General features: G+C 43.6%; 1 protein-coding gene across 1 annotated transcript in view; it reads right to left on the reverse strand.

The window, feature by feature from the left end:
* Nucleotides 1-25,852, reverse strand: part of LOC311150651 (parafibromin-like) — a 74,535-nt gene that overhangs the window by 18,992 nt on the left and 29,691 nt on the right. The window contains exon 11 of the mRNA XM_084188147.1: nt 5,971-6,028. Coding sequence (XP_084044273.1) covers nt 5,971-6,028 — 58 coding nt within the window. The remainder of the gene's footprint in view (nt 1-5,970; nt 6,029-25,852) is intronic.

A 25,852-nucleotide genomic window follows, 5' to 3' on the forward strand; every position in this document is an offset into this window, starting at 1 on the left:
GGTCTGATTGAGCTGATCTGCCCGGCTCTCAGGCAGTCACTTTAGTCAGTCGGCAATCTTTTGAACTGATGCAAAGCCAGAACACTTGACTTGTAACTAAACTAAAAACAATGTTTACTCTCTAATTTTCATGTAGGCTATTTTTGCTTTGATCACATCAGAAGCTCTAGTTTCCCATATGCACTGTTATTCATTCAACTGTGTTGCTGCTCTCAAGCCGCGGTCCGCAAATGACTTGCGGTTGCTTTTTTCCCCCCAATGGGAAAAAAACGAATGCTATTTGTTGAATATTAGGAGTACAGTAATACTTCTGGCATTTTTCGCTAAATTCAAATTACCCCCTTTTCAAAGAAACCACCTATTTACCCCCTTGATGGTTATGATGGGGAGAAAATCAGAGCTTTAAATCATTTAACCTGTAGCCAAGGCTTTATAGCCAATTTGGCTAATTATGGCTGGCATTGGTTACAATCTGCCACAATATCAATGTTGCCAGCTAAGGTATACGATGGGCTAGTAGGCCTAGTTGGACAAGGCTATCTGAATGTGTAAGATGGAAGTTAGAGGCAGCCTAAATATTCATTATTTAATAGGAAAAAAATGCACCGACTATGTGACTAAAATTGTCCAGAGTTTTAGTCGACCGATAACTAAAACTAACAAAGGATGAAATGACAAAAATGTGACTAAGACTAAATCTAAAAAAGCTGCCAAAATGAACACTGGTTTAAACTAATAACATGGTAATACATGTACTGTAGGCATTTTCTCAAATTTACCCATAGTGGAGTTTCAGCTTTCATTCCTCCAGGCCAGCGTTTGTGATGTCTGCTAGTTTATCAAACTGAGCTCATCTATTAATCTACACCAGCGGAGTAGTGGAAATGTGTCACATTCTGCCTGTCAGGCTATCTGTTACGAAATCCCTGCCGGAGACTCTTAGCACACCATCTCATAGACCTCTCTCAGGGACACAAACTCTGCAACTTTCTAACTCTTGCAGTAGGCTCCCCTCCCTCTCAGGAGCTTAACAGGCTAGGCTAGGTGTCGTAAACTGGCCCTTCACACCTCTGGCCCTAGCCAAACAGATTGGTTGCTAGGGGTCATGGTTGCCTGGGGCCTTGTCACACCGTGGGCTCAGCCAATCACAGGCAATTCCCGACTCTCCAATTCCTGCATCCCCCTCGGTCTCCTTCAAGCAGTCACAGAGGGTGCAGTAAGCTCATCCCTGTCCTGCACAACAGCTGGACTCATATCTCTGGACTTGTGGGATGGTGTGCGTGCACAAAGTGAGTTGTGACATTTGTATATTGTTCTTCGTAGTCAGTTGTTACCATTGGTGTATGCTGCCTTTGTGTATAGCTGTATTGTAATACCTGTATGTGCAGGTAGCGTATACATTTTCATACAGTCCTTCCCTTGTTAATAGCCTTGTTGCTCTACTTGAGCTATCAGTTACTGTATTGTGTACAGTGCATTCATCACCTCGGTTTCTCATGTTTCAGAACCACTACCGTTCCATGTACATTTCATCTGTGTGTGTGTCAATAACGTACCCTTGTCTGTGTAACTTTGAGGTTGCCTTATTCCCCTCTAACCGGGGGAAGTGCTAGTGGGTCACAGATCAGCCCAAATGGAGAGTCGCTCTTTCACTATTGCTCACAACGTGGACGCACACTACATAACAGTATGTGGACCCCCGTTCGAACATCTCATTTCAAAATCATGGGCATTAATATGGAGTTGGTCCCCCCTTTGCTGCTATAACAGCCTTCACTCTTCTGGGAAGGTTTTCCCCTAGATGTTGGAACATTGCTGCGGGGACTTACTTCCATTCAGCCACAAGAGCATTAGTGAGGTCGGGCACTGATGTTGGGCGATTAGGCATGGCTCGCAGTCGGCGTTCCAATTCATCCCATAGGTGTTCAATGTGGTTGAGGTCAGGGCTCTGTGCAGGCCAGTCAAGTTCTTCCACACTGATCTCGACAAACCATTTCTGTATGGACCTCGCTTTGTGCACAGGGACATTGTCATGCTGAAACAGTAAAGGGCCTTCCCCAAACTGTTGCCACAAAGATGGAAGCACAGAATCGTCTAGAATGTCATTGTATGCTGTAGCGTTAAGATTTCCCTTCACTGGAACTAAGGGGCCTAGCCCAAACCATGAAAAACAGCCCCAGACCATTATTCCTCCTCCACCATACGTCACAGTTGGCACTATGCATTAGGGCAGGTAGCATCCACAAAACCCAGATTTGTCCATCAGACTGCCAGATGGTGAAGCGTTTCCACTGCTCCAGAGTCCAATGGAGGCGAGCTTTACACCACTCTAGTCGACGCTTGGCATTGCGCATGGTGATCTTAGGCTTGTGTGTGGCTGCTCGGCCATGGAAACACATTTAATGAAGCTCCCGACAAACAGTTATTGTAGTGAAGTTGCTTCCAGAGGCAGTTTGGAACTCGGTAGTGAGTGTTGCAACAGAGGACAGAATTTTTACTCGCTGCACGCTTCAGCACTCGGCGGTCCCGTTCTGTGAGCTTGCATGGCCTACCACTTCACGGCTGAGCCATTGTTGCTCCTAGACGTTTCCAACTCACAATAACAGCACTTACAGTTGACTGGGGCAGCTCTAGCACGGAATAAATTTGACGAACTGATTTGTTGGTACGGTGGCATCCTATGACGGTGCCACGTTGAAAGTCACTGAGCTCTTCAATAAGGCCATTCTATGGCCAATGTTTGTCTATGGAGATTGCATGACTGTGTGCTCGATATTATACACTTGCCAGCAATGGGTGTGGCAGAAATAGCTGAATCCATGAATTTGAAGGGGTGTCCACATACTTTTGTATATATAGTGCATGTCACACACACACACACCCCTACACACACAAAATGTGACTTCTCTACACAGCCACAGAGACGCCGAATGTCAGAACGGGATAGCAGAACAGACATGCAATTCATCACGCTGCACAAAGAGCGGGGAAGGTTGACCTTCAGCTCCGGACCTCATGTTCTCTTTTCATTTCCTCGATAAATGCCATGTGTGGGAACAATGACGGACGCTTGATGACAGCTGCTAAACACTTGTCTGACAGCGTTCCGTGTAGGATGCCGCTCACAGAATGGACAGGACGTTTAGGACGTTGACATTTGGTAGGGATGTGCAGCTCTCCTTTCATGAACGATTAGATACGTGGGCTCCGATACAGGAACGATACGTTTTAGTTTGAAACAATTCGGTGCGATTTGATGCGATTCGATGCACTAACATTTATAGCATGAACACATTCATTTTTTAAAATTCATATTTGCTGCTGATGGGATGACTTCTCGAAGTCGAGTGGCCCTCCGTTTGTGTGTGTGTGAGAGTGTTAGGGGTGGGGGCAATTTATTATTTTTGTCCACCCACTTATCAGAAATCACCATCACCCACTGATGAACTCCTTCAAGACTGTTGGAAAAGCATTCCAGGTGAAGCTGATTGAGAGAATGCCAAGAGTCTGCAAAGCTGTCATCAAGGCAAAAAGGGTGGCTATTTAAAGAATCTCAAATATAAAATATTATTACATTACATTATAGTCATTTAGCAGACGCTCTTATCCAGAGCGACTTACAGGAGCAATTAGGGTTAAGTGCCTTGCTCAAGGGCACCGACAGATTTTTCACCTAGTCGGCTCGGGGGATTAGAACCAGCGACCTTTCGGTTACTGGCACAACGCTCTTAACCACTAAGCTACCTGCCGCTCTATACATTTGCTAGATGATTAAACATCGTTTTCACACTAAAGTGTATCAACTTGTATGTTGTACGAACTTTCCATCAGAATAATCCAGCAAAATCCTTGATGGGAATCTGGATGATGCTATAAGTGTGCTAGATGGGATAAAAGAACACTTTGGCTTTCTTTTTTGGTGAAAACCATGAGAATGTTAGATATACTAACCAGCATATTTTAGCAGCACTAATTCCACAGCCTTCTCATTGAGTCTCAGTCATCTGTGGTATCTTCTTCGAGATCGCTCTCAGGTGAGCTCCTGTGTCTGTACTCGGTGGTGTTAGACAGACATTTCCAAGCTACGTCCTTCTGGTTACTGGTGCCTGTGCTGTTGGAGCGGCCTAGCCGGGCCAAAGCCTGGTGTTTTCCTGAGGTCTTCTCCCTGTCCTCCTGGGCCTCTGCTAAGCCCCCCTGGGCCCTCTCAGACCTCTGGTGGTGGAGGTCATGCCTCAGGTTCTCCAGGTTGAGGGCCCAGGGGCCAAGCTTCTGCCAGTTGACCCTCTGGAAGGCCATGATGCAGTGAAGGTTCCCTCCCAAATATATCAAATATATTTTGATTTGTTTAACACTTTAGGTTACTACATGATTCCATGTGTTATTTCATAGTTTTGATGTCTTCACTATTATTCTACAATGTAAAAAATAGTAACAATAAAGAAAAACCCTTGAATTAGTAGGTGTCCAAACTTTTGACTGGTAGTGTAGCTGTGCAGCAATGCTCCCCATCCAACCTGACAGAGCTTGAGAGGATCTGCAGAGAAGAATGGAAGAAACTCCCCAAATACAGGTGTGCCAAGCTTGTAGCGTCATACACAAGAAGACTCGAGGCAGTAATCGCTCCAAAAGGTGCTTCAACTGAGTAAAGGGACTGAATACTTATGTCAATGTGATATTTCCATTTTTTATTAATACATTTGCAAAAATGTCTAAAAACTAATTTGCTTTGTCATTATGGGTTAGTGTGTGTAGATGGATGAGGGAAAAAAACTATTGAATCTTTTTTTAGAATAAGGCTGTAACGTAACAAAACGTGGAAAAAGTCAAGGGGTCTGAATACTTTCCGAATGCACTGTAAGTCTGTAAAATCTTTGAAATTGTTGCTTGCTTTATATAAATAGACATTATTACCCACTAATACCTAAATTGACCCGCATTTGGCAGGTGTTAATTTTATGCGCCTTTACTGATGCATGCTTAATTTGGATCGGTTTGGGGTCCTAGGACGGATGCGTGTGTGAGAATCTTTACATCCCTAACGTTTGGCGAAGGTCACAACCTTGAAGCAACATCAGTTATCCCGAGATAGACTTTGAAAGTGTTTCAAACGGCAAGAACATGTTGAAGTAGTACATAGAAAGCTGTCTACATATACTGAGTCAACCACTACCGTATTTTCCGCACTATAAGGCGCACCGGAGTATAAGCCGCAGCAGCAGCTAAATTGAATGATGTGTACATATATAAGCCGCACTGGACTATAAGCCGCAGGTGTTTTAATGTTTAATTACCATATGTAAGGGTTCGTGCACAGAGGGGATTGTCGGGAAAGAGACAAACTGTCTCGCTCTCGTAATGTCTGTCTGTCTTGCTCTCGTTCTGTCTCTCGTTCTGTCTCTCGTACCACTCTCGGTTCCACTTTTACTTTTGCGCGCTACCTGTCTCACTCTTTTCCGGCCTCCAGCTTTTCCTGGTGGGGGGCGCGGACCGGTCATAGAGCCCATAGAGTTAAAGTTGGTGGACTGTAACCTGTAAAATCCATAGATTTAGGAGGCCTTCTAGTGGCCGTTAGCTGTAAAAATCCATAGATTAGCCGCACCGTTATATAAGCCGCAGGGTCGAAAAATGGCGCGGCTTATAGTCCGAAAATTACGGTAATTCTGGTCCTCGAGAGTAACAGGGTGTGCAGGCCAGCCCATTACGAACACACGAGATTCAACCAATAAAGGTCTTGAATCAGGTGTTTGAGTGCTGTGCTGTAATGAAAACATGCACACTGCGTTAGGAGTTCAACGTGACATGGCGTGCAGGGTTTTATTCCAGCCCAGCACTAAAAGTTACTTTTAGGGCCAGGGTTGGTGGTCACTGCTGATACAGGGATTTTGAATGACTTGGAAAGCTGTCTCTACAAAAGGCCTACTTTAACACCATGTTTTCATTTCATCTGCTTTGGTGGTGAGAGATACAGACCTGGTCTGGGGACGGGCTGCAGGGCTGGTGTCTGGGCCTTCCTGGCAGACGCTCCCTCCTGAAACACACAAACAGAAACACACTGGTCAACCTACAGCCTGATGAATGAAAAGCCAACACTACATATTGGCAGAAGGTAGGTAAGTTCCATCCAACTCGGACTCTCTAACATATTTACAGTGCATTCGTAAAGTATTCAGACCCGATGACTTTTTCCACTTTGTTACATTACAGCCTCATTCTAAAATTGATTAAATTGTCCCCCCCCCCTCCCCTCAATCTACACACAATACCCCATAATGACAAAGCAAAAAAACAGATTTAGAAATGTTTGCCAAAAAATATATATATAATCCAACTGAAATATCACATTTACATAAGTATAATAATACATAAGCAAATAAATTCATTAAAAATCCTACAATGTGATTTTCTGGATTTTTTTCCCTCAATTTGTCTGTCATAGTTGACGTGTACCTATGATGAACATTTCAGGCCTCTCATCTTTTTAAGTGGGAGAACTTGCACAATTGGTGGCTGACTAAATACTTTTTTTCCCCACTGTATAATAATAGATTCAGTGGCATGTCATTAAGAGTCATTTGGTTTATTACCTCATGAAAGTAACTAGCTCCAGTTCCTAGACTTATATGACCCACATGCAAATGTTTTCAAAGCGATATTAAAAGGAGTCCTGTTAATAATTGCCAGCTCGGTCCTATGTTGCTAAATGTTTAATTGTTATATTGGATAAAAGTAGAGACTGAGCTAGACAATGGTATACAGTGCCTTCGGAAAGTATTCAGACCTTGACTTTTTCCACATTTTGTTAGGTTATAGCCTTATTCTAAAATTTATCAAATTGTTTTTTTTCCCTCTCTCAATCAATCTACACACAATACCCCATAATGACAAAGCAAAAACTGTTTCAGCCATTTCTGCTAAAACATATATTATAATGAAATGTCACATTTACATAAGTACTCAGACCCTTTACTCAGTACTTTGTTGAAGCACCTTTGGCAGCGATTACAGCCTCGAGTGTTCTTTGGTATGACGCTACAAGCTTGGCACACCTGTATTTGGGGAGTTTCTCCCATTCTTGTCTGCAGATCCTCTCAAGCTCTGTCAGGTTGGATGGGGAGCATCGCTGCACAGCTATTTTCAGTTCTCTCCAGAGATGTTTGATCGGGTTCAAGTCCGGGCTCTGGCTGGGCCACTCAAGGACATTCAGAGACTTGTCCCAAAGCCACTCCTGCATTGTCTTGGCTGTGTGCTTAGGGTCGTTGTCCTGTTGGAAGGTGAACCTTTGCCCCAGTGCCAGGTTTCCTCCAGATGTGACGCTTGGCATTCAGGCCAAAGAGTAAAATATTGGTTTCATCAGACCAGATAATCTTGTTTCTCATGGTCTGAGAGTCCTTTAGGTGCATTTTCGCAAACTCCAAGCGGGCTATCATGTGCCTTTTATTGAGTAATGGCTTCCATATAGCCAGTCTACCATAAAGGCCTGATTGGTGGAGTGCTGCAGAGATGGTTGTCCTTCTGGAAGGTTTCCCCATCTCCACAGAGGATCTCTGGAGCTCTGTCAGAGTGACCATTGGGTTCTTGGTCACCTCCCTGACCAAGGCCCTTCTCTCCCGATTGCTCAGTTTGGCCTGGTGGCCAGCTCTAGGAAGAGTCTTTGTGGTTCCAAACTTCTTCCATTTAAGAATGATGGAGGCCACTGTGTTCTTGGAGACCTTCAATGCTGCAGAAATGTTTTGTTCCCCTTCCCCAGATCTGTGCCTCGACACAATCCTGTTTTGGAGCTCTAAGGACAATTCATTTGACCTCATGGCTTGGTTTCTGCGCTGACATTCACTGTCAACTGTGGGACCTTATATAGACAGGTGTGTGCGCCTTTCCAAATCATGTTCAATCAATTTAATTTACCATAGGTGGACTCCAATCAAGTTGTAGAAACATCAAGGATGATGAATGGAAACAGGAGGCACCTGAGCACAATTTCGAGTCTCATAGCAAAGGGTCTGAATACTTACAGTACCAGTCAAAAGTTTGGACACACCTACTCATTCCAGGGTTTTTCTTGATTATTACTATTTTATCTTTATTTAACTAGGCAAGTCAGTTAAGAACAAATTCTTATTTACAATGGCGGCCTACACCGGCCAAACCCGGACGAAGCTGGGCCAATTATGCGCCACCCTATGGGACTCCCAATCACGGCCGGTTGTGATACAGCCTGGAATCGAACCAGGGGGTCTGTAGTGATGCCTCAAGCACTGAGATGCAGTGCCTTAGACCACTGCGCCACTCGGGAGCCCATGGTCGAATTGCTGCAAAGAAACAACTACTAAAGGACACCAATAAGAAGAAGAGACTTCCTTGGGCAAAGAAACACGAGCAATGGACATTAGACTGGTGGAAATCTGTCCTTTGGTCTGATGAGTCCAAATGTGAGATTTTTTGGTTCCAACCGCCATGTCTTTGTGAGACGCAGAGTAGGTGAACGGATGATCTCCGCATGTGTGGTTCCCACCGTGAAGCATGGAGGAGATGGTGTGATGGTGCTTTGCTCGTGACACTGTCTGCGATTTATTTAGAATTCAAAGCACACTTAATCAGCATGGCTACCACAGAAGTTTGTAGCGAGTCGAGGTAATATGTACAGTGGGGAGAACAAGTATTTGATACACTGCAGATTTTGCATGTTTTCCTACTTACAAAGCATGTAGAGGTCTGTAATTTTTATCATAGGTACACTTCAACCGTGAGAGACGGAATCTAAAACAAAAATCCAGAAAATCACATTGCATGATTTTTAAGTAATTAATTTGCATTTTATTGCATGACATAAGTATTTGATACATCAGAAAAGCAGAACTTAATATTTGGTACAGAAACCTTTGTTTGCAATTACAGAGATCATACGTTTCCTGTAGGTCTTGACCAGGTTTGCACACACTGCAGCAGGGATTTTGGCCCACTCCTCCATACAGACCTTCTCCAGATCCTTCAGGTTTCGGGGCTGTCGCTGGGCAATACAGACTTTCAGCTCCCTCCAAAGATTTTCTATTGGGTTCAGGTCTGGAGACTGGCTAGGCCACTCCAGGACCTTGAGATGGTTCTTACGGAGCCACTCCTTAGTTGCCCTGGCTGTGTGTTTCGGGTCGTTGTCATGCTGGAAGACCCAGCCACGACCCATCTTCAATGCTCTTACTGAGGGAAGGAAGTTGTTGGCCAAGATCTTGCGATACATGGCCCCATCCATCCTCCCCTCAATACGGTGCAGTCGTCCTGTCCCCTTTGCAGAAAAGCATCCCCAAAGAATGATGTTTCCACCTCCATGCTTCACAGTTGGGATGGTGTTCTTGGGGTTGTACTCATCCTTCTTCCTCCAAACACGACGAGTGGAGTTTATTAATTTTTTTCATTTAAGTCATTTAGCAAACGCTCTTATCCAGAGCGACTTACAGTTAGTGAGTGCATACATTATTTATTTTTTATTTTTCATACTGCCCCCCCGTGGGAATCGAACCCACAACCCTGGCGTTGCAAACGCCATGCTCTACTAACTGAGCTACATCCCTGCTCTATTTTTGTCTCATCAGACCACATGACCTTCTCCCATTCCGCCTCTGGATCATCCAGATGGTCATTGGCAAACTTCAGACGGGCCTGGACATGCGCTAGCTTGAGCAGGGGGACCTTGCGTGCGCTGCAGGATTTTAATCCATGACGGCGTAGTGTGTTACTAATGGTTTTCTTTGAGACTGTGGTCCCAGCTCTCTTCAGGTCATTGACCAGGTCCTGCCGTGTAGTTCTGGGCTGATCCCTCACCTTTCTCATGATCATTGATGCCCCACGAGGTGAGATCTTGCATGGAGCCCCAGACCGAGGCTGATTGACCGTCATCTTGAACTTCTTCCATTTTCTAATAATTGCGCCAACAGTTGTTGCCTTCTCACCAAGCTGCTTGCCTATTGTCCTGTAGCCCATCCCAGAATTCTTACTGGTTGGTAGGTGATCAAATACTTATGTCATGCAATAAAATGCAAATCAATTACTTAAAAATCATACAATGTGATTTTCTGGATTTTTGTTTTAGATTCTGTCTCTCACAGTTGAAGTGTACCTATGATAAAAATTACAGACCTCTACATGCTTTTAAAGTAGGAAAACCTGCAAAATCGGCAGTGTATCAAATACTTGTTCTCCCCACTGTAAGTAATTTAGCTCGTCTGGTAGGCTCGTGTCACTAGGCAGCTCGCGGCTGTGCTTCCCTTTGTAGTCTAATAGTTTGCAAGCCCTGCCACATCCGACGAGCACGATTCAATCTGGATTGACGCTTTGCCTGTTTGATGGTTTGTCGGAGGGCATAGCAGGATTTCTTATAAGAGTCCCGCTCCTTGAAAGCAGCAGCTCTACCCTTTAGCTCAGTGCAGATGTTGCCTGTAATCCATGGCTTCTGGTTGGGGTATGTACGTACAGTCACTGTGGGGACGACGTCATCGATACACTTATTGATGAAGCCAGTGACTGATGTGGTGTACTCCTCAATGCCATCGGAAGAATCCCGGAACATATTCCAGTCTGTGCTAGCAAATCAGTCCTGTAGCTTAGCATCTGCTTCATCTGACCACTTTTTTAGAATCTAGAGTCTAGAATAATGGTCAGATTTGCCAAATGGAGGGCGAGGGAGAGCTTTGTACGTGTCTGTGTGTGGAGTAAAGGTGGTCTAGAGTTTTTTCCCCTCTGGTTGCACATTTAACATGCTGGTAGAAATGAGGTAAAACAGATTTAAGTTTCCCTGCATTAAAGTCCCCGGCCACTAGGAGCGCCGCCTCTGGATGAGCGTTTTCCTGTTTGCTTATGGCCGTATAAAGCTCATTGAGTGCGGTCTTAGTGCCAGCATCGGTTTGTGGTGGTAAATAGACAGCTACGAAGAATATAGATGAAAACTCTCTTGGTAGATAGAGTATCTCATGATAAGCTGTAGACCACACTACCTCAGGCGAGCAAAACCTTGAGACTTCCTTAGATATCATGCACCAGCTGTTGTTTACAAATATACATAGAGCGCCACCCCTGGTCTTACCAGAGGCTGCTGTTCTATCCTGTCGATACAGTGTATAACCCTCAAGCTGTATGTTATTCATGTCGTCGTTCAGCCACGACTCGGTGAAACAGAAGATATTACAGTTTTTAATGTCCCGTTGGTAGGATATACGTTCTTGTAGTTAAGTCCACTTTATTATCAAGCGATTGTACGTTGGCCAATAGTACCGATGGCAAAGGCAGATTATCCACTCGTCGCCGGCTCCTTACCAGGCACCCCGATCTCCTTCTGCGATATCTCCATCTCTTTCTACTGCGAATGACGGGGATGAGGGCCCTGTCAGGTGTCTGGAGCAAATCCCTCTCGTCCGACTCATTAAAGAAAAACTCTTCATCCAGTTCAAGGTGAGTAATCGCTGTTTTGATGCCCAGAAGCTCTTTTTGGTCATAAGAGACGGTAGCAGCAACATTATGTACAAAATAAGTTAAACAATGCGAAATAGCAAAACAAATTAGCACGGTTGGTTAAGAGCCCTTTAAACAACAGCCATCCCCTCCAGGCTGTGTAAGGGTATGCAAAGCTGTCATCAAGGCAAAGAGTGGCTACTTTGAAGAATCTCAAATATAAAGTAGAAAATAGTAAAAATAAAGAAAAACCCTTAAATGAGTAGGTGTGTCCAAACCTTTGACTGGTACTGTATGTAAACAAGGTATGTTTATTTTTTTAAATGCTACAATTTCAAAAAAACGCTTTTTACTTTGTCAGTATGGGGTATTGTGTGTAGACTGATGAGGATTTTTGTATTTATTTAATACACTTTAGAATAAGACTAATGTAACAACATTTTGAAAAGGGGAAGGGGTCTGAATACTTTCCGAATGCACTGTATATATTTTGTCCATATCAAGAGCCTCACTGTTGTGTATGATGACTGTTGCTCCCTCAGGTTGATTCCCACTGGAAGTTGTGTGTATTTGTGTATGTGTGTGCACGCGTCTGTCTGTCTAGTCTGATGGGGGTGTATTGAGGGTCACACCCTCTAAGGTCTAGTGGTAATTCATAATCCAATGACAGTCCCAGAGCTCAGCTTCAAAGAAGAGCTGTAGAAACATCTACAGGGAGTCGTTTCTAAGTGTCGATACTGTCAGAGCTTTCAATACTGTCGATCCGGCCAGAGCCTGGGACTCAAACCAGTGATTGTATCACTAACCCAGAACCAATGTTCCCTCGCAGAGAAGCACGAGATTGAACAACATTCTAGAGTTTTCCCACTTAGTTAACATGATCAATGCTTCGCTTTACTATGGGAATTGTGATTGAATCAACGCAATATTAGCATCTTTCAATGCAACATCCCGAAACAAAACAAACTATGCAAGACTTAGTTTACAAAACTAACTATGCAAGAGATTTTGTTGTAGGCAAAACGCATCGGAGTCTGATTCTATTGCATTGACATGCAGGACTCAGCCTGTACTCTACACAGACCGGTGCGGCAACCTCCAGTAGACCTATATGCAAATAGACCATTGCCATAATGGATCAGTGCCATTCACTTTGAACTGGACTCTGTTTACAGCATGAGCGGTTACAGCATGAGGATCGTGAGTAGATGTGCTTGTTTTGAGATCAAAGCAAGAGCTGCATGTAGCCACGTGTGCACATTTGTTCATAGCCTTTGCTAGTTATTGAGTTATTAGCCCAGTTATACATACATTTGTAGTCAGCTTCTTACAAGAGCACAAAACGTGTACATTTCTAGACATCTTTGATAAGCGAGTTAGGTTTGTCTTAGTGTTGTATTTTGAGACAAGCTTGACTAACCTAAGTAGCCAATAGGCAGAGGGTAGCATAAATAGTCTGATTCTCTGTAATAATGGTATGGGAATAATAATCAATTTATTTGGTTTATTGCATCAAACAACATTTTCAGTTACCTTCTTGTCTGAAGGTCAAGCGTATAAACAGGTTAACGTCAAGCCCTGCATGTTTTTTTTCAAAAGTCTCATGGAATGTAGGCCTACATTGAACATCACACATTGGCTGCTATTGTAGGCTGAACGATAGAACAGCCATTTCCATGTTAAAATGTTATGGGATGCATTTTGTTTTTGATGGTAGGCCACTCTGGTAGGCCTACATTATGATCATCCACAGTAGCCTATTTGACCACTGTCTGAAACTGTAACTTAAAGCGGGTACAGCCTCAGTGTTCACAGTAAACACTTGCTGGAAGTTGCACAGAATTTTCACAACGTTCAAGTTTGCGCTCAGCAGACCTGACATTTGCTCAGTGCCGAAAAACATTTGAGGGAACAATTTCCAGAACCTCAACGGCATACACATTATTTAGGAATGTGAGGAAGTTGCCCCTAGACTCTCAAAATCAGTCAATACTAGGCCAATAGTCCTCCAGTCCAGTCAAAAAGAAAGTAAACCTCAATGTATGGGGCCTCTGCTCCCTAAAATTGTTGTCGGTCTATCCCTCTAGAGCTCGTCCCTTAATCTCCCTGTCATCTAGTCTCTTTCCCACTGTCTTGTCTTTCCTGTTCATGATCTTCTGGCCTCGCAGACAGATTAGTGAATCAGCAGCTTTGCTGGGATAGTCTATGTGGAAGTCAAGCTGCTTAACTACAGCTCAACACTAGCCTGACTGGAATGCCAGTCATAGGCCTGCACAACATGCCACAGAAGAGCCATGCTCTCTACAAGGTCTATGTGATAGCTGTAAAGGGATAGTTTATTTTTCTAAAGTACATTAAAAAAATTGTAATGATCTGAACAAGGACCTAAAATTAACTTTTTGGTCCACCAGCCACTGTGGCAAGTAGATAACAAAATCTACCAGCCGCTCAGATTTTTTACCAGCCAAAATATTTTGTCATAATTACATAACACACACAGAAAAAACAGATGACCATGCTTTGTAATGTTTCTAAAACAAAAAATATATTCGTAAGAAGTAGTGGTATATTGCTCAAGTGCATACATTTTTTTTGTGACCAGAGTTTTTTTTTTAATCAGCTGCCCCTTTAAGGGTGGGCGGTTACCATGGTAACGTGGCCACTCAGTCCTGTCACCTGTGTCTGTGTGCGCATGTGACATTTGGGATATTACTAAGCTGTCTCTTCGCTATCAGTTGAAGCAGCAGAGTCAAACTAACGTTGAAAAACAAGCAAGCTTGTGAACAAAACAATGAAGAAACACGAGGACAAAGTCTCACTTTGTAGACTTTTGTGTAAATTAGACCAACTGTTATGCCTATACGCAGCGCCACCAAAAATGAATCTATCAGCACTTCACTCATTGCACACAGCTCCCCTACCAGGCAGTGTTGCTGCACATGGTGGGATATAGGATTCATATTGCTTTGTGCAATTAGCAGCTATAAAACAAAAACAGCAGAAATACACTATATACAGTACCAGTCAAAGGTTTGAACACCTACTCATTCAAGGGTTTTTGTAGAATAATAGTGTAGACAAAACTATGAAATAACACATTTGGAATCATGTAGTAACCAAAAAAGTGTTAAACAAAATTCTTCAAAGTAGCCAGCCTTTGCCTTGACAGCTTTGCACACTCTTGGCATTCTCTCAACCAGCTTCATGAGGTAGTCACCGGAATGTATTTCAATTAACAGGTGTGCCTTGTTAAAAGTTAATTTGTGGAATTTCTTTCCTTCTTAATGCATTTGAGCAAATCAGTTGTGTTGTGACAAGGTAGGGGTGGTATACAGAAGATGGTCTTTTACCAAATAGGGCTAAGTCCATATTATGGAAAGAACAGCTTAAATAAGCAAACAGAAACGGCAGTCCATCATTACTTTAAGACATGAAGGTCAGTCAATCTGGAAAATTTCAAGAACTTTGAACGTTTTTCAAGTGCAGTTGCAAAAACCATCAAGCGGTATGATGAAACTGTCTCTCATGAGGACCGCCACAGGAAAGGAAGACCCAGAGTTACCTCTGCTGCAGAGGATAAGTTAACTAGAGTTAACAGCCTCAGAAATTGCAGCCCAAATAAATGCTTCAGAGTTCAAGTAACAGACATCTCAACATCAACTGTTCAGAGGAGACTGCGTGAATCAGGCCTTCATGGTCAAATTGCTGCAAAGAAACCACTACTAAAGGACACCAATAAGAAGAAGAGACTTGCTTGGGCCAAGAAACATGAGCAATGGATATTAGACCAGTGGAAATATGTCCTTTGGTCCGATGAGTCCAAATTTGAGATTTTTGGTTCCAACCGCCGTGTCTTTGTGAGACGCAGAGTAGGTGAACGGATGATCTCCGCATGGGTGGTTCCCACCATGAAGCATGGAGGAGGTTGTTTGATGGTGCTTTGCTGGTGACACTGTCAGTGATTTATTTAGAATTCAAGGCACACTTAACCAGCATGGCTACCACAGAATTCTGCAGCAATACACAATCCCATCTGGTTTGGGCTTAATGGGACTATCATTTGTTTTTCAACAGGACAATGACCCAACACACCTCCAGGCTGTGTAAGGGCTATTTGACCAAGAAGGAGAGTGATGGAGTGCTGTGTCAGATGACCTGGCCTCCACAATCACCCGACCTCAACCCAATTGAGATGGTTTGGGATGAGTTGGACTGCAGAGTTAAGGAAAAGCAGCCAACAAGTGCTCAGCATATGTGGGAACTCATTCAAGACTGTTGGAAAAGCATTCCATGTGAAGCTGGTTGACATAATGCCAAGAGTGTGCAAAGCTGTCATCAAGGCAAAGGGTGGCTACTTTGAAGAACCTAAAACACTTTTTTGGTTACTACATGATTCCATGTGTTATTTCATAGTTTTGATGTCTTCACTATTATTCTACAATGTAGAAAATAGTAAAAATAAAGAAAGACCCTTGAATGAGTATGTGTGTCCAAACTTTTGACTGGTACTGTATACAAAAGTATGTGGACACCCTATAAATTAGTGGATTCGGCTATTTTAGCCACACCCATTGCTGACAGGTGTATAAAATCGAGCACACAGCCATGAAATCTCCATAGGATGCCACCAACGTGGATGCCACCTTTCCAACAAGTCAGTTTGTCAAATTTCTGTCCTGCTAGAGCTGCCCCGGTCAACTGTAAGTGCTGTTATTGTGAAGTGGAAACGTCTACGAGCAACAACGGGTCAGCCGCGAAGTCATAGGCCACACAAGCTCACAGAACGGGACCGCCGCCGTTGCAACACTCACTACAGAGTTTTCAAACTGCCTCTGGAACCAATGTCAGCACAAGAACTGTTCGCCGGGAGCTTCATGAAATAGTTTTCCAAGGCCGAGCAGCGGCACACAAGCCTAAGATCACCATAAGCAATGCCAAGCATCGGCTGGCGTGGTGTAAAGTTCGCCGCCATTGGACTCTGGAGCAGTGGAAACGCGTTCTCTGGAGTGATGAATCACGCTTCACCATCTGGCAGTCCAATGGACGAATCTGGGTTTGGCGGATGCCAGGAGAACACTACCTGCCCGAATGCATAGTGCCAATTGTAAAGTTTGGTGGAGGAGCATGACAATGTCCCCGTGCACAAAGCGAGGTCCATACAGAAATGGTTTGTCAAGATCGGTGTGGAAGACCTTGACTGGCCTGCACAGACCCCTGACCTCAACTCCATCGAACACCTTTGGGATGAATTGGAACACCGACTGCGAGCCAGGCCTAATCGCCCAACATCAGTGCCCGACCTCACTAATGCTCGTGGCTGAATGGAAGCAAGTCCCTGCAGCAATGTTCCAACATCTAGTGGAAAGCCTTCCCAGAAGAGTGGAGGCTGTTATAGCAGCAAAGGGGGGACCAACTCCATATTAATGCCCATGATTTTGGAATGAGATGTTCGACGAGCATGTGTCCACATACTTTTGGTCATGTAGTGTACTTTGTAAAGGGATACTGCAGCATTTTTCTAACCCTAACTCGCACATGCTCATACTTGACTTTTGACAATTTTTATTGAGAATGTAATGCCTGCACTATACAGCCTTGCAAATTGACCACCCCCAACGTGGCTGGTGAAATAGACATTCTTACCCGCCAATACCTAAATTGACCCGCATTTGGCGGGTGTTCATTTTATGCCCTGATCCGAACGACCTCCCTAGGGACCACGTAGCTGCATTGGCGCCCTTTCATGTCAGTGGGTCATAAACCAGCTTTAAACTTAAGGGTCTCCCTCAGTCCCTAACAACATTCAGGCTGTGTCCTAATTCCAACGGCAAATCCCTAGAATAAATCAGACAGCCTCACACATGGGCTGTCTCTTAAGTCACGCAACCACGCTTTCACAGGGGGAAACATGTGGCATTTTAGCCTCAAAACACCAGTTACCACCCTATTCCAGCCCACTAAGTTTCTCACGTCCCTCTTGCACATAAAAAGAAGATAATTAACAATTGGGGCAAGGGTGGCAGGGCGAAAGAGCATTTTGTGCTCCAGCGAGAACATGCTACATTTAACTGCCAATCCATTAAAGGGAACAAAGGCATCAAGCTTAAAGGAAAAAATTCACCCAAAACCACTCATTCCTTTAATTTACAGAGTTAAACACTAATATGTTAGAAAAAAAAATTTGGGTGAACAAATGTTTGATTTTGGCGTTATAATAGCAACATGGAAAATCGTTGTGAAAACTGTTGCAGCTCAAGTTGACTACAAAATCCCAATGCAATGCTCTCTCTATGGGCTGGCTGGCTAGGTAGCTAATTAGCAAACGTAGCTACACACAATAATACCAAAGACAATATCAGAATGCAAAGTTGCAAGTTAGCTGTAAAATCGTGTAAACAAACGGCACTATCAATTTAGGAGTCTACAATCTCACCATGTTTAACCTCACAGAGTCGGGTCTAACATTCGCAATGGCAGATATACTTTTGAGGAGATGGGAAATGTTGCCCAAGCTACATCAATGGGCCGCGTGGTGCATTCTGGGCGATTCTGGGAAAAGGAATGCTCTCCTTCAAGGAGTGAATGGGTCTATTGGGCGCCAGCGCAAAAACAAGATTAGCACGAATTTTGTCAACTAGAAGTATGACATTAGAAATATTTTCAGAGATAATTAACTTGCTATCTGTAATATCGTATAGCTTTGGAATCGTGATATTACGTACTTGAGGAAAATAGGCGATTTTCTTGACATATACACTAACAGAAGGGATTGCGTGACGTTTAGCTTAGCAACTGCGTGACGCAGCATGACAACGTGAATGTGATTGGTCGACAGTCTGCTGGGTGGGGCGTTATACGTTCCTTCATTCATTGGATTCCTATCTCCTTTCTATAATATCTCTGGCAACGGCACCATGCAATGCACCCTGGACTAAAGACAAATTCGAAAAATGTCTTAGACCTTCCGTTAAATTACACATTTTTCGAGGTAGGAATATAGCAAAGATATGATCAATGGCTCATTTGAAAGAACATCCTCCCGAGTTATGACATCGGCCAGTATTGAAATCTTATGATAGATGTTTCCGCGATCTAAAAGTTGTATTCCTATGAACTCCGACACACATGAAAACATGAAATGACCCAGGGAAATCGATAGAACATGAACAAAAAGCAATAATATTCTAAATGGGTGAACCTTTCCTTTAAGGTTTGGAGATCATCTCCCGAGACTGACTACATGCCCTGAAGCACTGAAGCCCAGCCCAGCCCTCCCCTCCCCTCCCTCCCAGAATCAGATAAATCCTTTCTTCCTCCATCTGAGGTGTGGGAATGAATACAAATAGGTCAGCAGCCCTCCCACTCCTTTAGAGCCCGGGTGGTGTGTGTGATGTGGTGGTGGGTAGAGTAGTAGTGTTGCCACGATACCAGGATCGCGATTCTAGGAAGTAAGGAAGCAAATGTAACAAAACATGAAGCAGACTAAATTTCTTGAGGAAAACACTCGTAATGTTGGAAAAACAGCCTTATGTTGTCGCCCAATGTTTATTTTGCAAGCTATAGCACACAATATTTTACATAAAGTAGGTTTTAAAGGACCATAGAGTTTAGTCTGCTTCGTGTTTTCTTTTTTGCCAAGGAAAATCTAGTAGGCTTGTTACGATACCAACATTTTACAAACTATACGATACCAGGCCAAGTAACACAATACCGATGAGTATCGCGATACCACGTGGGAAAAAAAAATCTGTGGCCTAGCATCCTGTTCGCTCAGTCCCTCGCACGCTTGTTCATGTTTTTTAAATGTTCTCCAAAAAACCTGTCACTGAAATTCACACTTCTACTCAATACAACACATTGAATTTAACGTCACACTGTTCAGTGCATAATAGAATACTGCATAGAATGGCTGATTTGCTCATATTTTCAAAGGCCTACTTGTGATTTGGCTGGAGGAATGAAAATACATCAGTGGAGGCTGCTGAAGGGAGGACGGCTCATAATTATGGCTGGAGCGGCGCAAATGGAATGGCATCAAACACATAGAAACCATGTGTTTGATACCATTCCGCACCAGCCATCACAACAAGCCCATCCTCCCCAATTAAGGTACCACCAACCTCCTGTGATATACATGCATAATGATCTGCATGTCATTGTGTCAGTAAGGGGAAAACACTGCATGAAACCTTCTTTACTCTTCAGTTAACACAGACACTCTCCCTCCCTTCCTTACACACACGCTCCGTATCCCTCACTCTCATAAAACACACACACACACACACACACACCACTCTCTCCCACAAACACACACTGCTCCCAACTTTTAAAATGTTAGGCACCAAACAGAATTTAAAGACCACCAGTAATGTATGTTTTATATAGTTTAGGCTTACATTAGGCCTCTATGAATCATACCTTTTTTCTCATGAGTAGCAGACCCTTTTCCTTTCTTCCTGTGCCAATCAAATTTGCCTAAACCTACTGTCAAGTTACCAGGTTGTTAGCTAGCTAGGTAATAATTAACGACCCGTGATTAGTTTAAAACAGCCCGTGACATGGTTTGTGAAATGATATAAAATGTGCACAAATCCCGATAGAAAAAAAAAAGGCATCTCTGGTAATATGGGTCATATTTTAACCGTTTAGACTAAAGACAAGACCTCTGGTAATATGGGTCATATTTTAACCATTTAGACTAGAGACAAGACCTCTGGTAATATGGGTCATATTTTAACCGTTTAGACTAGAGACAAGACCTCTGGTAATATGGGTCATATTGAACCGTTTAGACTACAGACAAGACATTTTCTTTGCTGTAAAGCTGCAAGCATTCCAGTCAGGAAGCGGTGCTCCATGTTCACTCGCTGACACTCAGCGGCTACATGACAGTGAACTTGCAAAGTCTACTCAGACTGGTCTGTACTCTTGGTTATAACAGGCGATGAAATGATACAATGTATCAATATTGCTCGCGTTGCGCGCTGCTCCAATGTAACAAATGTACAAATCTAACAGAAGCCTCATCAGGGTCTGCATCCCCGCTTGCCATCACAGCTAAATTATATATATTTTTTAACTGACAGAGGAATAGACGCACGTGAAGAGCAGACAGAGAAGCAGGTGAGTGAAGGATGGTAGGGGATGCAGCTGGCTGATTACAGCTGCATGAAAGTGAAGTGGATATTATTGGACCCGCGCATACAAGAGACTAGTGGCTGTTGCTTAAATTCAACTGAATTTACAAACAAAACTGACTTTATAAACAGTTTATAAACAGGCGCCAGCAGATACTTTAGATCGGTAGGGCTGAAAAGGTCGGTAGCATCATAAGACACGGTACTACGGTATTCTAAAATGTTGGTATCATAACTATCATGACATTTTTGGTACCTTGATATTACAGTGGTACCGGTATACCGTGCAACACTCAAATCTGGTATTGTAGTATCGCGATACTGGTATCGTGACAACACTAGCGTACAGTCACCAAGCCTGCAGCTATCCATCAGACCATACAGAGGAAACAGCCCTGCCCCCCTCAGTAGCCCCCACCAGCCTCTTCCTACTGGAGCAGATGCGAAAGAGCGATAGCAGAGCAAGAGAGATCGGGAGCGAGGGAGAGGAAGCGTGTGGGGGCAGATATGAGATAAGCGAGGCTGAGAGAGAGCACCGTGGATGGAGAGAATGCAGCTCTGGTGCTCTACACACACACACAGGCACCAAGAGCCAGTGTGCTCAAGTGAATTTGACAAAGAGTAATATTTAAAACCAAGGGAGGGATCCCTCTGCGCGTGTGGGTGCGTTCGCAGCAAGATGCATTGAAAAACATGGCAGAGAAGGACAAACGGGATCCATAGAAGCAGTCACACCGTGATTGGGCCAACCACACAGTGAGAGAAGAGCAGCGATAAAACTAACCGTGCGACGGAGCTGAGAGCTAAGCTAAGGTGTGTGGTGGACAGGGAGAAGAGGACATAGATACACCATTGAAGCTGGTAGCAGCACTGGGCAGAGTCATGGGTAGGTTGTTGTGCCCTAGTTGATGAGATGAGGGGAGCAAGCCCTCCGTCCTGCCCTGAAACGACATGCACTGGGGAACAGGTATGTCTTCTGGTCGGCGTGCTTAATTACAGCTCCAAAACACACACACACGTCACTCTTACAAGAGTGTATTGGTAGTAAAAGCTGCCATGTACACACTGTGATGCATAGTTACTGGCTGTTAGGATGGAATGTATAGCATTGAGAGCTAGTTTTTGTTTAGAACCTGATAGCACATTGGGGTGTGTGTGTGTGTGTGTAATGTTTCTTGGCATTCCTGAGGATGCCCTCCATGAGGGATTTGGCTTTTCAACACTTTTTGTGCGCTCTCACAAACAACCCTTTGTCTGGGGGGGGGGGGTATTTTAAGAGGGCAGCATGTAATCTAGTCGAATGTGAGAGAACCCACACCACTCCAGGGGACTAGTTGCCCAAAAATGTGAAAACAGTGCAGTGCTTTCACAGCAATCTAAATAGAACATACATTCTTTCAGTTAGCTTGGGTTGCTGTGCCAAATGTGCCCACTTCTTGCTTACACCTTATCTAAGTATAATTTCCTCCAATTGTCTAAAGGTACAATTGAGGACAGAGAAGATCCTCATAGTTAACTTATTTAGTCCACCCATCTATTAGAGAGTAACCTCAATAGGGGCGGTTTAATACAAGGAAATGTAAGATTTGCTAAGACGTGAATTCGCTCTAACAGGATGTTGTTGGTTTCATCTTCATAACACATCTAAAAGTGAGGGTTTAAAATACTGATACACATGTAATACAAGTACAGTGGGGGAAAAAAGTATTTAGTCAGCCACCAATTGTGCAAGTTCTCCCACTTAAAAAGATGAGAGGCCTGTAATTTTCATCATAGGTACACGTCAACTATGACAGACAAAATGAGAATTTTTTTTCCAGAAAATCACATTGTAGGATTTTTAATGAATTTATTTGCAAAGTATGGTGGAAAATAAGTATTTGGTCAATAACAAAAGTTTCTCAATACTTTGTTATATACCCTTTGTTGGCAATGACACAGGTCAAACGTTTTCTGTAAGTCTTCACAAGGTTTTCATACACTGTTGCTGGTATTTTGGCCCATTCCTCCATGCAGATCTTCTCTAGAGCAGTGATGTTTTGGGGCTGTCGCTGGGCAACACAGACTTTCAACTCCCTCCAAAGATTTTCTATGGGGTTGAGATCTGGAGACTGGCTAGGCCACTCCAGGACCTTGAAATGCTTCTTACGAAGCCACTCCTTCGTTGCCCGGGCGGTGTGTTTGGGATCATTGTCATGCTGAAAGACCCAGCCATGTTTCATCTTCAATGCCCTTGCTGATGGAAGGAGGTTTTCACTCAAAATCTCACGATACATGGCCCCATTCATTCTTTCCTTTACACGGATCAGTCGTCCTGGTCCCTTTGCAGAAAAACAGCCCCAAAGCATGATGTTTCCACCCCCATGCTTCACAGTAGGTATGGTGTTCTTTGGATGCAACTCAGCATTCTTTGTCCTCCAAACACGACGAGTTGAGTTTTTACCAAAAAGTTTTATTTTGGTTTCATCTGACCATATGACATTCTCCCAATCCTCTTCTGGATCATCCAAATGCACTCTAGCAAACTTCAGACGGGCCTGGACATGTACTGGCTTAAGCAGGGGAACACGTCTCGCACTGCAGGATTTGAGTCCCTGGCGGCGTATGCTTTGTTACTTTGGTCCCAGCTCTCTGCAGGTCATTCACTAGGTCCCCCCGTGTGGTTCTGGGATTTTTGCTCACCGTTCTTGTGATCATTTTGACCCCACGGGGTGAGATCTTGCGTGGAGCCCCAGATCGAGGGAGATTATCAGTGGTCTTGTATGTCTTCCATTTCCTAATAATTGCTCCCACAGTTGATTTCTTCAAACCAAGCTGCTTACCTATTGCAGATTCAGTGTTCCCAGCCTGGTGCAGGTCTACAATTTTGTTTCTGGTGTCCTTTGACAGCTCTTTGGTCTTGGCCATAGTGGAGTTTGGAGTGTGACTGACTGAGGTTGTGGACAGGTGTCTTTTATACTGATAACAAGTTCAAACAGGTGCCATTAATACAGGTAATGAGTGGAGGACAGAGGAGCCTCTTAAAGAAGAAGTTACAGGTCTGTGAGAGCCAGAAATCTTGCTTGTTTGTAGGTGACCAAATACTTATTTTCCACCATAATTTGCAAATAAATTCATTAAAAATCCTACAATGTGATTTTCTGGATTTTTTTCTCTCAATTTGTCTGTCATAGTTGATGTGTACCTATGATGAAAATTACAGGCCTCTCTCATATTTTTAAGTGGGAGAACTTGCGCAATTGGTGGCTGACTAAATACTTTTTTCCCCCACTGTATTTGGACATCTTTGGACGCAAAAAAACATGTATTTATATTGGACAAAAATATATCAACGCAACATGTAGTGTAAAAATGGTATCCACAAGTTCATCTGACTCTGGGGAAGTAGATAAAGGGCCTCATTGACAAAATCCCAAAGTATCCCTTTAAGGTCTTAAGACAGTATTGTGCCGCTTAATTGTTGCCACCACGGCAAAAAAGAAACCACTGTTGTGGTGGATGAGAGAGAGTTGAAATGCATCTACAACTGTCTTTTCTCTCTGTCAAAGACCAGACACTTTCACACCCAGCCAGGTTTCACACTCGGACAGTTTTACATACACTGAGTGTACAAAGCATTAGGAACACCTTCCCAATATTGAGTTGCGGGCCTTTTTGCCCTCAGAACAGCCTCAATTCGTTGGGGCATGCACTTAACAATGTGTCGAAAGCGTTCCACAGGGATGCTGGCCCATGTTGACTAATGTTTCCTACAGTTGTGTCAAGATGGCTGGATGTCCTTTGGGTGGTGAAACCATTCATGATACACATGGGAAACTTGAGCGTGAAAAACAGAGCAGCATTACAGTTCTTGACACACTCAACCCAGTGCGCCTGGCACCTACTACCATACCCGCTCCAAAGGCACTTAAATATTTTGTCTTGCCCATTCACCCTCTGAATGGCACACATACACAATCCATTTCTCAAGTGTCCCAAGGCTTAAAAATCCTTCTTTAACCAGTCTTCTCTTTATCTACACTGATTGAAGTGGATTTAACAGGTGACATCAATAAGGGATCATAGGATTCACCTGGTCAGTCTCATGGAAAAAGCAGGTGTTCCTAATGTTTTGTAAACTCTGTAGTGTGAATGATAGTTACTGTACCAACAACTCTCTCAGAAAGCAGGGGAGGCTCATTAGCCAGTCTAAATGACACTTAACAGGGCTCATATGCTTTGAAGAGTATACTTCAGTTAATTCAACACTAGTCGATGAATGATTGACAGTGCATTCGGAAAGTATTCAGACCCCTTGACTTTATCAAATTTTTGTTACGTTACAGTCTTATTCTAAAATTGATTAAATATATTTTTCATCAATCTACACACAATAGCCCATAATGACAAAGCAAAAAACTTTGGTTTTGTGTGCAAATTTATAAAAAATTAAAACAGAAAAACCTTATTTACGTAAGTATTCAGACCCTTTGCTATGAGACTTGAAATTGAGCTCAGGTGCATCCTGTTTCCATTGATCATCATTGAGATGTTTCCACAACTTGATTGGAGTCCACCTGTGATAAATTCAATTGATTGGACATGATTTGGAAAGGCACACACCTGTCTATATAAGGTCCCACAGTTGACAGTACATGTCATTGCAAAAACCAAGCCATGAGGTCAAAGGAATTGTCCGTAGAGCTCCAAGACAGGATTGTGTCGAGGCACAGATCTGGGAAAGGGTACAAAAACATTTCTCCAGCATTGAAGGTCCAAGAACACAGTGGCCTCTATCATTCTTTAAAAAGTTGGAACCACCAAGACTCCTCCTAGAGCTAGCTGCCTGGCCAAACTGAGCAATCGGGGGAGAAGGGCCTTGGTCAGGGAGGTGACCAAGAACCCGATGATCACTCTGACAGAGCTCCAGAGTTCCTCTGTGGAGATGTGAGAACCTTCCAGAAGGACAACCATCTCTGCAGCACTCCACAAATCAGGCCTTTATGGTAGAGTGGCCAGATGGAAGCCACTCCTGAGTAAAAAGGCACGACAGCCTGCTTGGAGTTTGCCAAAAGGCACCAAAAGACTCTCAGACCATGAGAAACAACATTCTCTGGCCTGATGAAACCAAGATTGCTTTTTGGCCTGAATGCCAAGCTTCACGTCTGGAGGAAACCTGGCACCATCCCTACGATGAACCTTCGCCCCCTCAGACTGGGGCAAAGGTTCACCTTCCAACAGGACACCGACCCTAAGCACACAGCCAAGACAACGCAGGAGTGCCTGCGGGACAAGTCTTTGAA

This window comes from Coregonus lavaretus (genome assembly GCF_964263955.1).
Source record: "Coregonus lavaretus genome assembly, chromosome: 23".
Classification (NCBI taxonomy): domain Eukaryota; kingdom Metazoa; phylum Chordata; class Actinopteri; order Salmoniformes; family Salmonidae; genus Coregonus; species Coregonus lavaretus.